This window comes from Tenrec ecaudatus, chromosome 1 (assembly GCF_050624435.1).
Source record: "Tenrec ecaudatus isolate mTenEca1 chromosome 1, mTenEca1.hap1, whole genome shotgun sequence".
Classification (NCBI taxonomy): domain Eukaryota; kingdom Metazoa; phylum Chordata; class Mammalia; order Afrosoricida; family Tenrecidae; genus Tenrec; species Tenrec ecaudatus.
The window spans coordinates 180,285,238-180,302,174 of record NC_134530.1 but is presented as its reverse complement, the minus strand read 5'-3'; the positions used below and the strand labels follow the sequence as shown (position 1 = coordinate 180,302,174).

At 46.1% G+C, this 16,937-nt stretch overlaps 1 protein-coding gene across 1 annotated transcript in view; it reads right to left on the bottom strand.

The window, feature by feature from the left end:
• Window positions 1-16,562, bottom strand: part of TIPRL (TOR signaling pathway regulator) — a 36,597-nt gene extending 20,035 nt beyond the window's left edge. Inside the window, exons 1-3 of the mRNA XM_075564519.1 lie at window positions 16,289-16,562; window positions 3,425-3,604; window positions 2,696-2,795 (exon numbers count right to left, since the gene is read on the bottom strand). Coding sequence (XP_075420634.1) covers window positions 2,696-2,795; window positions 3,425-3,604; window positions 16,289-16,392 — 384 coding nt within the window. The 5' untranslated portion in view covers window positions 16,393-16,562. The remainder of the gene's footprint in view (window positions 1-2,695; window positions 2,796-3,424; window positions 3,605-16,288) is intronic.
• Between the last annotated feature and the right edge of the window lie 375 nt (window positions 16,563-16,937).

The following is a 16,937-nucleotide window of genomic DNA, read 5'->3' as shown; positions in this document are numbered from 1 at the left end:
GGATTGTGATAAGAGTTGTATGAGTCCCTAATAAAACGATTAAAAAAATAAGTAAAAAGAAAAATCAAGTGTTCTATGACGATGAGGAAAATACTGTGATGAACAACACGATCATTCAAATTCAAAGTAGTCCTGTCTAGTAGTCCTGTCTATGAAAACTTACATTTAAAAAATTTTAATAAATCATTTTATTGGGGGCTCTTACAGCTCTTATAACAATCCATACATCAATTCTATTGAGCATAGTTGTAGGTACGTTGCCATCATCATTTCCAAAACATTCTCTTTCTGCTGGAGCCATTGGTATCAACTTTTTGCACCAACACCCCTCGCCTATCCTCCCACCCTTGTGAACCCTTGATAATTTATGAATTATTTTTATTTTCTTATTTCAAACCGTCCACTGTCTCCTTTCACCCATGTTTCTGGTGTTCATCATGGCGCGCGCGGGGGGGCGGGGGGGGGGCGGGCCGGGTTTGTACATCGATCGTTGCTATTGGTTCTCCCGTTCTCCCCTACTTTCCCCCTACCCTCATGGTATTGCTAGTCTCATTATTGGTCCTGAGGGGTTTATCTGTCCTGGAATCTATGTGTCGAGAGTTCTTATCTATAGCAGTGTACATGCTCTGATCTAGCTAGATTTGTAAGACAGAACTAGGGTCATGATGGGTGGAGGTGTGATGGGGTGGGGGGGGAACCTACTTTATGATAGTCATTTGGATCTTCAAAAATATTTTTTGTGAGAATATTATATATTTTCGATTTCCAGTCTAGTTGCCCAAGTCCTATAAGCAAAATAATGTGCTTAAATAATGAAGTTGAAAAAAAACCTTCAGAGAAGTTCTAAGACAGCCATTTCAACCTGTGGGTCACGACCCCTTTGGGGTCAAACAACCCTTTCGCGGGGGTCGCCAATTCATAACAGTAGAAAAATTACAGTTATGAAGTAGCAACAAAAATACTTTCATAGTTGGGTTCACCACAACACGAGGAACTGTATTAAAGGGTGGCAGCATTAGGAAGGTTGAGAACCACTGATCTAAGAGAAATCCGGCCATTCTGAGTGTCATCGTCAATTAATATGGCCCTTCTAGCCAGAATGCTTGATGTAATGTATTATAAACTCTAAACACTATGCTGGTGGCTGAAGCCTCATTTTGTGGGAATGTTCTGTTTCGCTAATGGACAGGATTGCAGTGGGATTAAGTTTCCACTTTAGTAGAAGGTGTGGACCGAATCACCTTCTTTTTCCTTGGGAGTAGAGTCTCCTGAAAGACAAAGAGTACTGTCCATACAAGAAAGAGCCGTGCAGAAGCAGGAAGCACAGCAAAACTCCAGGGCCAGCAGAAGAAGAGCCACCAGCGGAGCACCTTTGAGATCTATCTGAAGTGGTGGAGGTCAAGACCAAAGGCACCAGAACTGCAGGATTGAGACCATAGGGCAGAGCAAGGGAGCCAGGCTGAGACCAGAGGCCAAAGCAGGGAGACCATGAGAAAGCACAGCAGGCTGATTTCCTGGCCACAGAGGCAGAGGCGAAGGGACCACGTGGCTGAGAGGCTGAGCACTAGAGGTAACCTTGACTGCTGGCTGAAAAGAGGTGCTGCTGTGGACTAATGACTACATCCTTACTGTTTTCAGATTCCCAATTATAGTAGGCTGCTAATTTCCCTAATGACCCCAAGCCCCACTCACTGCTATTGAGTCAATTCTGACTCAGTGACCCTAAGGGCAGGAGAACTGCCCCTGTGAGCTTCCGAGGCTGTGCCTCTTGGAGCATAGAAAGCCCTGGCCTCCCTAGGAGCAGCCGGTGGACTCTAACAGCCGACCTTGCAGTTAATAGCCCAAGCATGTAGCCACTCTGCCCCCAGGGCTCCTTAGGAGCGTGAGTTTTGTCTGAGTTCTGTGTGGCCATAGCAACAAATGTTCACACCCAGCAGGACAGCAAAGTGCCGTGGGAGGAGCCGCTGGTATCAGAATAGGTACAGAAAAACGGAGGGAGGGCGGAGGAGGGAGGGCGGAGGCACCCCTGACCTTTGCCTAGGGAAGCCAGAGGAGGTAAGAGGCTGCGCTCACATTCCAAAGGGCTCTGGAAGACACAGCAACGCTTTCCAGTGCAGGCTTTCACAGACAACAGCCAGAGACACACAAACTCCCCAAAAGTATCAACCCGAGGTGGGTCCCATCAGTAGCTCACTAACCCCAAGTATCTCCTAGTACGATGATTCATGACACACTCTTTATTATATCCAATCTCACAAGATATTTCGCTTTTCAGTTCTTCGACATGGTTGTATCATAAACAAATACAAGGTTCCACCAGGTTCAGACAGGAGGCCAATCTACATTGTCAGGCCAAATGTTTGGGGTGCCCACACATTTACTCACTATGTAAAATTATAAGCCCTTAGCCAACAGGTTCTATCTGAATCACCAGGGACAGATACACAGTTTGTATCAAACAGTGCTAAAAACATCAAGGAAGTCACTCTTACTAGCAACTATACTTCTGAGGACAAAGACTTCCACTACAGCCTCTTTTACTTTCTACTCAGAAAGGACAAACAGAATCCCCTTATTTTAGAGGCCCCAATAGAAAATCAGTAGTAGCAAGGCTCAAGATACTACTAGAAAGTGCTGAGGATGAAACCAAATTCAAGACCATGCATGACTCAAAGAACAAAACATACACATTTACCTTCAACTTCAGCGATTCTCCGATTAACGTCCCCTTATAATCTGTAGTGAAGGTCCAGTCATATGGTTTAATGACTTCTTTAGAGTGCTCACCCTCCGTCCTCAAGTAGCAGAGGGAGAAGAGCCAGAGTCAGTGATGCAGGACACGGCGGCCTGTTTGCCGCACCACAGAACATGCTTTGTGCGTAGCAATAACGGGAAACGCCAAGCAACACACACACTTGCCATCAGCCACCTTTCTGAACAGGTACTGTGATCTAGCTTGTCAGAAGCTGCTGCAGTCTCAGTAGTTAAGGCTGCACACTGCATGGCGTACACGCTCACACTGCCCTGAATCCTTTAAGGTCCCTAGTACATACAAGCACAGAAGGAACAGTAGCTGATTTGATTACCAAGCAATCAGTAACACATTCTAAAATTCAATGCTCCTCAAATAGTTCATATAAATTGTAGACAAGCATTATTTTTTCGACATCAGAAACATTAAAGTAAACCACCTGCTACTGAGTCTTCAGTAAGGAATACTAAAGGTTTGAAAACGTGGACTCTACATAGCTCAGCTCAATTGTAAGTCCATGTAACAAGGATCCATGGATTCATTTATAGATAGAAAACTGAAATGACTTGACTATAAAGTTATTCACAGCCCTTCATTCTCACAACACACACACGTTAGCACTCTGTCTTTGAGCCCCTGTCACTGTCAAGTCCTCACTGCGCAGATCCTCACCTGCTTTCCTGCCACTCTTCGGCACAGGCGACCTTCAACATTCCTTGGTAGTTGTTTACACATCTCAGTGCATCTGTAGCGTTGAACTCGATTCCAAAGCCGGAGCCATGCTGGATTCTCAAAACGTTGTCTCCAAACATCATTTCCGGGAGAGACGGCATATGCAGCTCCTCAGCTAACCTGCATAACCCAAAGACAGACCGATTAGTTTAGGTTTCTTTTTCATTACAACAAAACCCTTCCTATTTTACTGAGTTAAGTAACATGCAACAAATATGCTCTATTTGTAAAGTGGATAAAAAACTTCCATTCTCCATCCATTGCTGTGGGCATCTACATGGCATGGTACCAGGTACTGGGCTAAGTCAGAGATGAAGACATATAGGATCAGCTAGTAATAGAGGATATAGATGATGGAAACCATCCTACTTGTGAAGGGTCTCTGAGATCTAATTTTTTCCCCCAAACAGGTGAGATTATTTATTCAAGGCTCTTAGAAATCTACTTTATTTTTGCCTGGACTCAGACTCAGAGGTAGAGGCTTTCAGAGAGGGTATCGTCGTTCCTGGCAATCTGCTCCTGCTGTTTTTCTTTGGCCTCCTCCATTCTCTCGGCCCAAAGCTTGGCATTTTCCGTGGGCTCCTCCTAGTTTTTCTTGGTGTGCTGTTTCTCCGGGGCGCCGCGCCTGTGCTGCGGGACGTGCAGAGTGAGCAGATGTTGGCACATGGGTGGCTTGCTCCTGGGTTGCCTGCCTTCTTTGTTCTTTCTTGACACATTGGTGGACATCTTCTTTAGAGACTGAAGACTTTGCAGATGCTGCTTGCTCTTTGGGGCCCCAGGTGACAAGGCACAATTGTATCAGTCAGTCCTGGGATGTCTTTTTTTTTTTTAAACAATATCCAAGTTAAGAAGGCTCAGACTGGCATCCACAATGCAGCCCCGGGTGGATTTGCGCTTCCTCACCCCAGTCCTCCTTGGTCTGTAGCAGGAGTGCCCCTTACTCAGCAGCAGGCCAAGACACCTTGCTCCATGTGAAAGTCCCGTCCTTCTCACCACTGATGCAGGAAACATGACCCTTCCATTCAACCCTTCCACCCAGTGCCTCGACGGCGACTTTCGTGGCTATTTGCTTCTCATACAAGTTGTGAAGTTTGTATTCTGGCTGCCAGTGGTTAGGAAGGTGTCCAACTTCATGGTGAAGCAGCTGATCACCTCCACGAAGCCATGAAAAAGAACTGGGATGTAAATCTTTAAGCACACAGACAGCCTCATCTTTCTCCTGAGAAGTAGCTGGTGGATTTGAACTGCTGACCTTAATGTGAGTGGCCCACTGCCTGAACCATGGGAAAAGTGGTAGGGGCACCTTCGGTAGAAATGGTCAGAGGTCAGTGCTCCTATAGAGAAATTTGAGCCTCAAAACTACACAGTGAGCTAAAAAGCACTCAGAGAGTTTGTGTGGCTCATTTTCAAGATCACAGAGGTATTACGTGATAGTAACCCTTGGTAGAAAGGGGCTTGGTGTATACTGGCTTATGTATACTTGGCCCTCTGATAGATAGCCAGTCTCATTATAGAGGTTGTACTACATACACTCTAAAACCAGGATCAGAGGTTTAGTCCACAAGTATTTTGACTGTCTGCACAATGTTCTTTCCAACTGTTGATAAGACAATTAATTGCCACCAAAAAAAAGATTTTATCAAATTTAGATTTCTGGTTTATGTTAAACTATCAAAAACAAAAACACAAAACCGGGAGACTTGCAGGTCTGTATGACCAAGGACACCCACTAGCTGGAGTTGAGTAGAAATTGGCTGCTGAGAGCGGGACATGCCTGAGTTCACATGCCCATGCCCCTGGGCCCTTTAGAACACTGCTAGGTTGCTTTAAGCAGCTGCCTGATGCTGAGTTATGAAATAGATTGATAGGTGCATGCAGGTTATCAGGACTTGTACTGCATGGTCTCATCAACTCTGTCACAACCAGGATTCAACTGAGAAAGGAAAATTCAGCACCTCAACCAAAGACAGTTACCTCTATGGGCTACTCTGAACCCTTGAATCTTTGTCAGAGAAGATTTGGCCCAGTATGTTTAAGTCAAATTCAATAAGGGATGAATAACTCACTGAATAACAGTCAAGTGACAAAGAAAGAAGGCATGAAACCAAGCCGGGAGACAGACAGTGCTGTTTCTACAAAGCAAAGCCTGAGAAATCAGTCATGAGAAGACTTCTTCAGTGTTTAAGAGCCACAAGAATCGCTTCTCATTCTCTAAGATAATTCCTGTGTTTAATTATTTCCTCATGGAGTATTAAATTCCCATTTTTTAGGGCAACCTGGCTATCTGTTCCTTGCAATAATAAAAAAACAAAAACACTAAAATAGAGATTCCACAGAAGGGAGATTTTCAATTTACCTTATTGGGCTACTCACCGCAAGGTCAGTCGTTGAAAAACCACCAGCAACTCATTGAGCGAAAGACGGGGCGCTTCCAACTCCCACAAAGATTTACAGTCTCAAAAACTCACAGGAGCCATTCTCACCTGTCCTTTAGGATTGCTATGAGTCAGCATTGACAATGACAGTGAGTAGGGGGTGGGGCTATTTATGGACCCAATTTTTAATTTTACTGACTTTAGAAATGATTTACCAACTTTGTTGTAGCCTTAAAACTAGAAATATAAAATGATATTTTACTTTTTATTGATGATCTTTGACTGTTACACTTGGAGCCCTGGTGGCATAGTGGGTTAAGTGTTGGGCTGCTAACCACAAGGTCAGTATTTCAAAACCACCAACTGCTCCTCTGGACAAAGATGAGGCTTTCTACTTCTATAAAGATTTACTTCTTCTATCTCGCCAGAATAGTGTAAGGTAAGTTAGATAAATGGTTAGGTGTCCTGGTAACTCAATGGTTAATTGCTTGGCTGGTAACCAAAATGTTGGTGGTCTCAACTCCCCAGTTACTGCAAGGGGAAAAGATGTGGCATTCTGTTTCTATACAGGTTAACAGCCTTGGCAGCCTGTGGAGCAGCTCTACTCTGTCCTATAGGGTCGCTATGAGTCAGAACAGATTTGACAGCGACATTGTTAACGTCAAAGAATATATTTTTATCAAGACAACAAAGGATCAATGCATAGCCCATGGCCACGGTTATAATTCCATTTATAATCAGACACACTGATTAGGTCTGTGTGTGTGTATACAGACACATGCAGGTCTTCATAGATTTGTATATATGGACAAATACGTATACATGAGAGAAAAAAAACTTGTGTATTTGTATATAGATCCACCCCTCCCAGCTGAAAGTATTAATTCACAATCCACACCTGAGCAGATTAGCCAAAGGATTCAAGTGAACATGCCAGGTGGGGCTGCATCAGTAGCATTGCCTGAGAGAGATGCCTTACAAGATATTGCTGAGAGCACCCAGGAAACATCCTCACCACCCATTACTTCTGCTAGACCTGTCACTCAAATTAAGTCTCAGAAAGCTCCTAAAAGTGAGGTTGAGATGATTATCCAAGAAGTGCGCTATACTCATAAAGATCTGCTCGAGTTTTCAAATACATACAAGCAGAAGCCTGGGGAATATCCCTGGGAATGGTTACTAAGGGTGTGGGATACTGGTGCACGAAATGTAATACTAGACTGGTCTGAGTTTCTGGATATGGGACCCCTAAGCACAGACTCTTCTTTCAATGTCTCTGTGAGAGAGGCTAAAAGAGGATCTAATTCTTTATTTGGTTGGTTCAATGAAGCATGGACTGCCAGATGGCCTAGATTAGACCAACTTGAAGTACCTGACCTACCTTGGTACACTGTAGAGGAAGGCATCCAAAAGCTTAGAGAAATTGGTATGTTGGAATGGATCTATCAGGATAATCCCATAGATCCAAAAAGGGGGTGTCCTGAGGACATACCCTTTACCACAACCATAAGGAACAAGTTTGTGAAGTGGGCCCCAGCATCTCTTAAGAGTCCTGTAATTGCTATTTTATGTGCACCAGGATTAACAGTGGGCACTGCCCTAAGCGAACTTCGACATTTGCCCACAATTGGGGCTGATTGGTCCCCGTGATGGTAGAGGGCAGATGTCAGCACTGACTCAACAGAGACAGGGTGGGCGTGGTTATAATAGACAACAAGTTTTCCATAGTAAGCAGAGCAACGTGTCTCGTGTGGAATTATGGCATTGGCTACTTAGCCACCGTGTCCCTAGGAATGAAACAGATGGGAAGCCTACTAAATATTTATATGATCTATACAGGCAGAAGAATGGTAGATCAGGTGAACAGCAGAACAGTCACGGTTGCTCAATCAATTCCCAGACCTGAGCCAGTTTACAGACCCACAACCCCTTGAATGAGGGGGAGGCCGTGTCCCTTTGAAGAAGGACCCTGCTACATCACTGAAGGTCTATACTGTTAATCTTTCTTTTAGCCTTCCCCAAAGGGACCTGCGGCCTTTCACAAGAGTGACTGTTCATTGGGGGAAAGGAAATAATCAAACTTTTCGGGGATTACTGGACACAGGCTTATAACTGACACTAATTCCAGGAGACTCCAACAATCAGAGTGGAGGCTTATGGAGGTCAAGTTATCAATGGAGTTTTAGCTCAGGTACGCCTCACTGGGTCCAGTGGGTCCCCAGAACCATCCTATGGTTATTTCCCCAGTTCCAGAATGCATCATTGGAACAGACATACTTAGTAACTGGCAAAACCCCCATATTGGATCCCTGAAATGTGGAATAAGGGCTATCATGGTAGGAAAGGCCAAGTGGACACCATTAGAACTGCATTTACCTAGGAAAATAGTCAACCAAAAGCAGTACCACATTCCTGGAGGGATTGCAGAGACTGGTGCCACCATCAAAGACATGAAAGATGCAGGGGTGGTGATTCCTACTGCATCCCCATTTAACTCACCAATTTGGCCTGTAAAGAAGACAGATGGATCCTGGAGAATGACAGTGGATTATCGTACACTTAACCAGGTGGTGACTCCAATTGCAGCTGCTGTCCCAGATGTGATTACATTGCTTGAGCAAATTAATACTTCTCCTGGTACATGGTATGCACCTATTGATCTGGCTAATGCCTTCTTCTCAATACCAGTCTCAAAGGACCACCAGAAGCAGTTTGCCTTCCCTGGCAGGGGCAACAATACACTTTCAAAACTCTCCCCCAGGGGTACATCAACTCTTCGGCCTGTGCCATAATTTAGTCCGAAGCGACCGTGATCATCTGTCTATTCCACAAAATGTCACACTGGTCCATTACATTGATGACATTATGCTGATTGGACCCACTAAGGAGGATGTATCAAAGACTCTAAATTCATTGGTATAGTATCTGCATACCAGAGGTTGGGAAATTAACCCAACGAAGATTCAGGTACCCTCATCAGTAAAATTTCTAGGGGTCCAGTGGTGTGGGGCATGTGGAGATATTCCTACTAAAGTGAAGGATAAGCTATTGCATTTAGCGCCCCCAACGACTAAAAAAGAGGCACAACGCCTAGTGGGCCTCTTCAGATTTTGGAGGCAACACATCCCTCACTTGGGTGTTCTACTTTGACCTATTTCTCAAGTGACACGAAAAGCCTCCATTTTTGAGTGGGGCCCAGAACAAGAAAAGGCTCTTCAACAAGTTCAGGCTGCCGTGCAAGCTGCTTTGCCACCGGGACCATATGATCCAGCTGACCCAATGGTGCTAGAGGTGTCAGTTGTAGATAAAGATGCAGTGTGGAGTCTTTGGCAGACCCCAATTGGTGAATCATAGCGTAGACCATTGGGATGTTGGAGTAAAGTCCTGCCATCCTCTGCATCCCTTTGAAAAACAGCTGTTGGCCTGTTACTGGGCCTTGGTGGAGACTGAAAGCCTCACCATGGGCCACCACGTCACCATGAGGCCTGAGCTACCTATCATGAACTGGGTATTTTCTGACCCACAGAGTCATAAAGTTGTACGTGCGCAACAACACTCCATTGTTAAATGGAAGTGGTATATACGAGATCGGGCCAAAGCAGGACCTGAAGGAACAAGTAAGCTGCATGAAGAAATGGCCCAAATGCCCACAGTCTCCACTCCTGTCACATTACCTTCTTTCTCCCAGTCTGCACCTATGGCCTCCTGGGGAGTTCCTTACCATACTTTAAGTGAAGACCAAAAAAGTCATGCTTGGTTTACGGATGGCTCTGCACGATATGCAGGTGCCACTCGTAAGTGGACAGCAGCAGCACTACAGCCCCTTTCTGGGATCTCCCTAAAGAACAGTGGTGAAGGGAAATCTTCCCAATGGGCAGAACTTCAAGCAGTGCACCTGGCCGTTCAGTTTGCATATAAGGAAAAATGGCCAGATGTGAGATTATATACTGATTCATGGGCTGTGGCTAATGGCTTGGCTGGATGGTCAGGGAATTGGAAGGACCATGAGTGGGAAATTGGTGGCAAGGAGGTGTGGGGAAGAGGTATGTAGATAGACCTCTCTGAATGGGCCAAGCAGTAAAGGTAATTGTATCTCACGTGAACGCTCATCAAAGGATTACCTCTGAAGAGGAGGACTTTAATAATCAAGTGGATAAGATGACACGCGCTGTGGAGACTGGTCCTCCTCTTTCCTCTGCCACTCCTGTTATCGCCCAATGGTCACATGAACAAAGTGGACATGGCGGCTGGGATGGAGGTTATGAATGGGCATAGCAACATGGACTTCCACTCACCAAGGCTGACTTGTCCACAGCCACTGCTGAGTGCCCCATTTGCCAGCAGCAGAAACCAACATTAAGTCCAAGATATGGGACAATTCCTCGGGGAGATCAACCAGCAACTTGGTGGCAGGTTGATTACATAGGACCACTTCCATCATGGAGGGGGCAGCATCTTGTTCTTATTGGAATAGACACTTACTCTGGATATGGATTTGCCTTCCCTGCACATGATGCTTCTGCCAAAACTACTATTCGTGAACTTACAGAATGCCTCATCCACCGGCATGGCATCCCACATAGCATTGCTTCAGATCAAGGAACTCACTTCACAGCAAATACAGTGTGGCAATGGGCCCCTTCCCATGGAATTCACTGGTTGTATCATGTTCTTCATCATCCTGAAGCTGCCGGCTTGACAGAACGATGGAATGGGCTCCTAAAGACACAATTACAGTGCCAACTAGGTGGCAACAACTTGCAGGGCTGGGGCAAGGTTCTCCAGGAAGCTGTATACGTGCTAAACCAGCGGCCAATATATGGTGCTGTGTCTCCAATAGTCAGAATTCATGGGTCTAGGAACCCAGGGGTGGAAGCTGGAGTGGCACCACTCACTATTACTCCTAGTGATCCCCTTGCAGCACTTTTGCTTCCTGTCCCAGCAACCCTGTGTTCCTCAGGCCTGGAGGTCCTGGTCCCGAAGAAAGGAACTCTCCCACCTGGAAACACAGCACAGATTCCACTGAACTGGCAGCTGAGAATGCCCCCTGGCCACTTTGGGCTTCTCATGCCTTTGGATCAACAGGTCAGGAAGGGTGTCACTGTACTAGGTGGTGTGATTGATTCTGATTACCAAGGAGAAATTGGACTGGTGTTACATGATGGAGGTAAAGAAGAATATGTCTGGAATCCAGATCACATAGGTCAACTCTTCGTGCTACCATGCCCTGTGATTAAAGTAAATGGCAAATTACAGCAACCCAATCCTAACAGGACTTATAATGACCCAGACCCCTCAGGAATGAAAGTCTGGGTCACCCCACCAGGCAAAAAAACACAGTCAGCTGATGTGCTTGCTGAGGGCAAAGGTAATACAGAATGGGTAGCAGTAGAAGGTAGTTCTACCTATCAGTTACGACCACGTGATCAATTGCAAAAGTGAGGTGTGTATTTTCTTTTTATGTGCTTATTGCATATCTTTCCTTTGTTCAGCTATGATATACCAGATACAATTGGACTGTGTTTTCATTTATATGTATGAGAGATGATTGATGATAAGTATAAGTGTGATTTCATCAATGTCCAGAAAATATATAATTATATATGGCTAAAGAATTGTGTACAGGTGCCAGGTTGGCAAAGGGTGGATGGAGATAGTTTATTGTGCCAGTCTGGTCGATAAACACAAGTGGGATTAACTGAAGGGCAGAGAGATAAATGGCTCTGTGAGCCTCGCCTTTCTTGTCTCTCGCTCTTTAATCATTGGACCAGTGTGTGGCTGCCATGCTTGTTTTGTTCCTCAATTTAACAGGTACACTACCTGTGGGATGCCTAGCCTGTGGACTGTGTTGTTGTAAGTTGAGGTCCCTTTAAGACCAACGATTGAAATTTACATCTCTAGAGCTGGGGACTAACAGTTGGTGACCTGGCTTGCTCTTTGCTGTCTGTGCTGAGATAGCCTAGCTCTCTCTCTACAGAGGACTACCTGATGGCCCTCAAGACTTGAAGGACTGCCAGTGTCTCACAACTCTCTCACAGGAGTGAGTCACATTGAGCCATTTGTACTGCTTTATAATTTAACTGTTCATTTCTTATAGTATATATCTATCTTTATAAATATATATATATAATTATCAGCAATCTGATTTTATATCTCTAGAGAACCCTGTCTAACACAGGCACATACACATATAAAGAGGGGAAAACCTTGCATGACTAAATTAAAAGTGTAGCCTTTGGATGGAAAAAATCCTGCTCACCAGAGCCATGACTATGAAGACAAAGATGAATTCTCATTCCATTATAACGGCCTAGTGCATGGCTTTATCAACACAGTCCTGTGCTCCCATGGCCTCCTACTTCTCGTGAACTTTTTCCTCACTTGACAACAGCACTAATAATAGCTATGAAGACAGCAATTAAAGATCCTGTTACTGTCAAAAACCAATTAACCTTTCCAATAAATTCTCAACTTAAAGGTGATCATGGAAAGAGCAGGGCACCCAGCACTGGACACCAGCACTTGCTCATGTGGATTCCCAGAAGGGCTGTGGCAATTTATGCTCCAACCTGGGACAGCTACTGAGCAGTACAAGCCAGGGATTGGATCTAATTTAGACTCTTTGACATAAAATGCCAGCTTGGGAAAATCTGCCTTAAATAAGTAATTTCAAAATGCATTTAAAAATCTATCAACTGTACTAATATTCATAATCTTATTTATAATAATAAAACACTGCCCATCCAATGATGAGAAAAGGGATGGTTATATGGAGAACATCTGTACTAAGAAATATGCTAGAACCATCAAGAGTACTTAACAGGAAGGACAGGGACTGGAGGGTAACGGGGCAAACAGTGAATACCAGAGAGGGGAGAATGTTATCAGATGAACAGTGGTGATGTATGCATACAACTCTTTGAAATACGACCGGAAGTGTATGATATGGGAATTATGTCTCAATAAACTATTGGGGGGGAAATTAAAACAAAAATGTATGTATATACACTAGACTTCACTGTCCTTAATTTAACATTGCTTCAAATGTTTTAAATTGAGAGTATCTTACACACAGGCCAAAAGAACCTATTTCTAATGCCCTCCCTTGGAATAAACAGGTGTTGCAGCTACTTGCCTTTAGGGCACTCTAGACTCCCGGAGCCCCACATATGTAGGGGAGCCCTGCTCCATCGATTCAGGGGTCTGACCTTTCAGAAGTAGATTGCTTAAGTCTGTCTTCTGATGGGCCTCTGGGTGGGTTCAAACCATGAACCTCTCAACAGGCAGCTGAGTGCTCAAACATTTGATGCATGCAGTGACTCAGCAAAGAGGTACAAGCAGTACACCACCAGGAAAGAAGGGAAGCCCTGATGGGCTAAAGTGCCTCGAATACTCATTGAAGGAAGTGTCCTCCAATCAATATTACAGCTAATCAATTCATCAGCATTCCAGTTTTTATATCCCAAGGCAATTCACCACTAGAAACTTTAGAAGATAAGCCTTACTTCTGTGTATGGAAGGAAGAAGTGCACTCGCTACCTGCCAGAGTCCACTCCGCCTCCTAGCAACCCCTTGGAGGTTCTAAGACATTTCTACAGCTTCATCTTTTGCCTGAGGCAGCTGGTGAATACCAACTACAGACCTTGTTATCACCAACTTTGTTATTAAACCAGGTTATCAGCTCAGTGTGTAGCCTACTATACCAACCACCAACCAAAGAAACCAAACTCACTGCCATCTAGTCAATGCTGACTCATAGTGACCTCCCAACACCCCCCCCCAACCCCCTGGAGGTTTCTGAAATGGTACCTGTTTACAGGAGTAGAACTGCTGATCATGTGGGTCACAGCCCAAGTAGAACCACTACACCACCAGGGCTCCTAAGTGTACTCAGCTGATCTAGTTTAGAAATACTGTATAGCCATGCACCCCTTAACATCCCTGCAGACAATGTCAGACCGAAAAACCTCTTAAAGTACAGATTCTAAGTACAGACGATGATTCATAATAACAAACAGGCACCAATGTGCAACAGACATCCAAACATTAATATTATTATGGCCATTATTTTATGGAAGCTATTGTAGTGCATCTGAGTGTTTCTTTCCAGCTTTTTATGCATAGAAAAGAACACTGGAAACAAACCCTATCCAAGATAAGCAGTTGACTAAACATTAGACGCTGGACATGAACTGCACCTACTGTTCCGCTCAAGTACAAACTGGACTAAAAGACAGGCTCAGGACGGGAACTGGCTCATGGCCTGGGACTGCCTGTTAAAATGTTCACACAATGTACAAATTCAGACCAGGACATTCAAAAGTATACAAAGTGTCCAAAAGGAAATCAAAGATCTGGAATCTGAATTCCTTAAAACTCTCCATGGAGGCTGCACCTCTAGAAGCCTAGTCTGCAAGTAAATCCGATAGGTATTCCAATTTCAAGCTGACTGCTTTATAAATATCTCGATTATATATGGGATGTTATATAACAAAGACAGTTATATGGAGGGAAAAACACTGGAAGAGTAACTGTCTTTTTAAAGCGTCTGCAAGAATGTGACTGTGTTTTTGGTTTTCTTTAATTAGGAAGCCAAGCATCCTGTCACGACTCCCTTTCCTGATCACAGTCTTTCACCTGCATCCTAAATGCCAGCACTCCCTGGAGTTCCCCCTCATGACCTCTTCTTTTTTCTGGATGGTTTTCCAATGATCTTACTCAATCTCAAGGCTCTAGGTGCCTACTATAAACTATAAACCCAATCCCACACACCTAGGCAAGTCATCTTGTTTGAGCTTCAAGATAAATATACCCAGACGCCCACTTTCTGGCCACACATGCTTCACGTTTCAAAATTTTCAGAACTAAATTTATTCTCCATCCAATTACCTGTCCACACTGCCCTAAATGTGCTGTTTCTCATCTTGTTTAATGTCAATGGCATCCATGCAATAACCTAAACTAGAAATCTGAAGACCAGTATAGATTCCTTCCCTTCGTTTTCCCTGCCTATGAGCTGCCCATCAAGTTCAGAAACTAGGCCTTTACAACTTCTCCTCTCTGCCCCAATCCATACTCCACATCCCCTCCATAGCAGCCTTTCAGACTGTGCAGCTGACACCACTTCTCTGCATCAACTATGTTGGTTATTACATAATATTCAAAACTCATTCCTGCCGTCCAGAGGCTATGGGACAGGGGAAAGAACTGCACACCCGTGGACTTCCAACGCTATACCTCTCTCTTTACGGGAGCAAAAAGGCACACCTTTCTCCCACGGAGCGGCTGGTGGTTTCAAACTGTTGACGTTACAGCTAGCAGTCAAACAGGTAACCACTGCACCTCCCTGAGTCCTTCCAAAACCCTTTCGCCAGGCACAAACAGATCCCAAGTATCTCAACTTCACTTGAGGCCTACTCTCACGTCTCAGTCATCCAAGCCATCATCCTCTACAATGCATCGATGGCACTGATTCTTGCATGGCCACGGCATGATTCCCTGTCTATTCCAGCTCATGGGACTTCAACAAATCTTTACTATACAATCAAATAGCCCCTTACTTCTGGCAGCCACGGGTACATCAGCCCAATCGGATGTTCCTCCCTGACTCCCCTCCGCCCGCCATGGATGGTCCCACTTCTGCATCACCATTTACTCCACTCCACTGCCCACAGCTTTTTACCAATCCGATTTTATCCTCCACCAGAAAATAATTCAACTATCCAAACCCTCCGGCTCCCATCACGCAGAAATCGTTCCTCTCCCTCTCCCTCACCACTCCGCTTTACTCTCAGGTGTCCATCCTCACCCCCCGCCCGCCCCTCCTTCCAAACGTGTCAAGATTCAGTCCTGGAGTCAGAATTGCAACGAAGTTCTCGCCCTTTCTGCCTCCTCACTTTCCACAGGCCTTCACACCACCCGCCTCCCGGACTGGATCCCGATTCGGCTCGAGCACTCCGGTTGCCCAGACGCTCCGACCCGCGTCTACAGCTCTACCGTCAACAATTGTTCACACGGTGTAACGACGTGTCTCTCCCACGAGACTGGGCTCCTGGAGGCGGGAGGCCGTCTTTCACCGTCCGTGCCGTCGGTGACTGCACGGTGCCTAAGCCCAGGAAGGGCCCGGCCATCCAGCAGGAAACGGTCCCAAGGTGGCGCAGGCTGCGGCAGGAAGGGGCACGCGGCGGGAAGTTCGCCCCGCAGGCGCGCACACCTGCGACTCTCCCGGAGGCAGCGCCTGGCGCGCCTCCACCAGGGGCTCCCGGGCGGTGACCCGCTTCACCAAAGATGCTGACCTCCCAAGGGCCGGTCCCGGGGACCGAGCCCCCGCCCCCGGGGAAGCGGGGCGAGCTGCGCGGAAACCCGCCCTGGCCTGCCTGCCTGCCTCCCGCCCGGGCTCCGCTGCCAGGCCCACGCGCCCGAGCCTCACTTCTCCACGTCCGCCGACTTCATAATGTGGGTCTTGGTAGCCGTCAGCTTCCAGGGCCCGAAGGCGAAGTCCTGGTGGCTGCTCTGGAAGCCGTGGATCATCATGATCGAAACGGGCCGGGGCAGCAGCCTAGAACCCGGCGGCGGCGGCGGCGGCGGCGGGCACGGGCGGCTCCGCCTCCCTCCGGCCCAGCCCCCGCGGCCCCCGGGCCGTTACCATGCCCAGCCCCGCCCCCAGCCGCCAACGCCGAGGCCCGGCCCCCCTTTCCGTCCTCCTCGCCACCCGCTCCAGTTCACTTCCGGGACTAGCCTGTGACACGCCGGACGCACGTCTGACGTCACGACGCACGGAGGGGGCGAGTCCGCCCCCGCCTGTGCTCCAAGGCTTCAGCGCTCATGTGATTAGTAACAGACCTCATCAAGCAATAGGAGAAATTACCTTTTGCTAGAGAACTGGTGTAAAGAGTGAGGGTATCCAACATGGCATACGTCTTTTAAGTATAATTTAAAGAGAAGATTTATTAAGTGTTTAAGGACAAAGGTAAGTCTTAAGACAAAAAACAAAAGATGGAAACAGTTATTAGCACAAAGCCATAATGGACTCTAAAGATCTAGTCAGGAAGCTATTTAAACAGGGCATGGACCAAAGG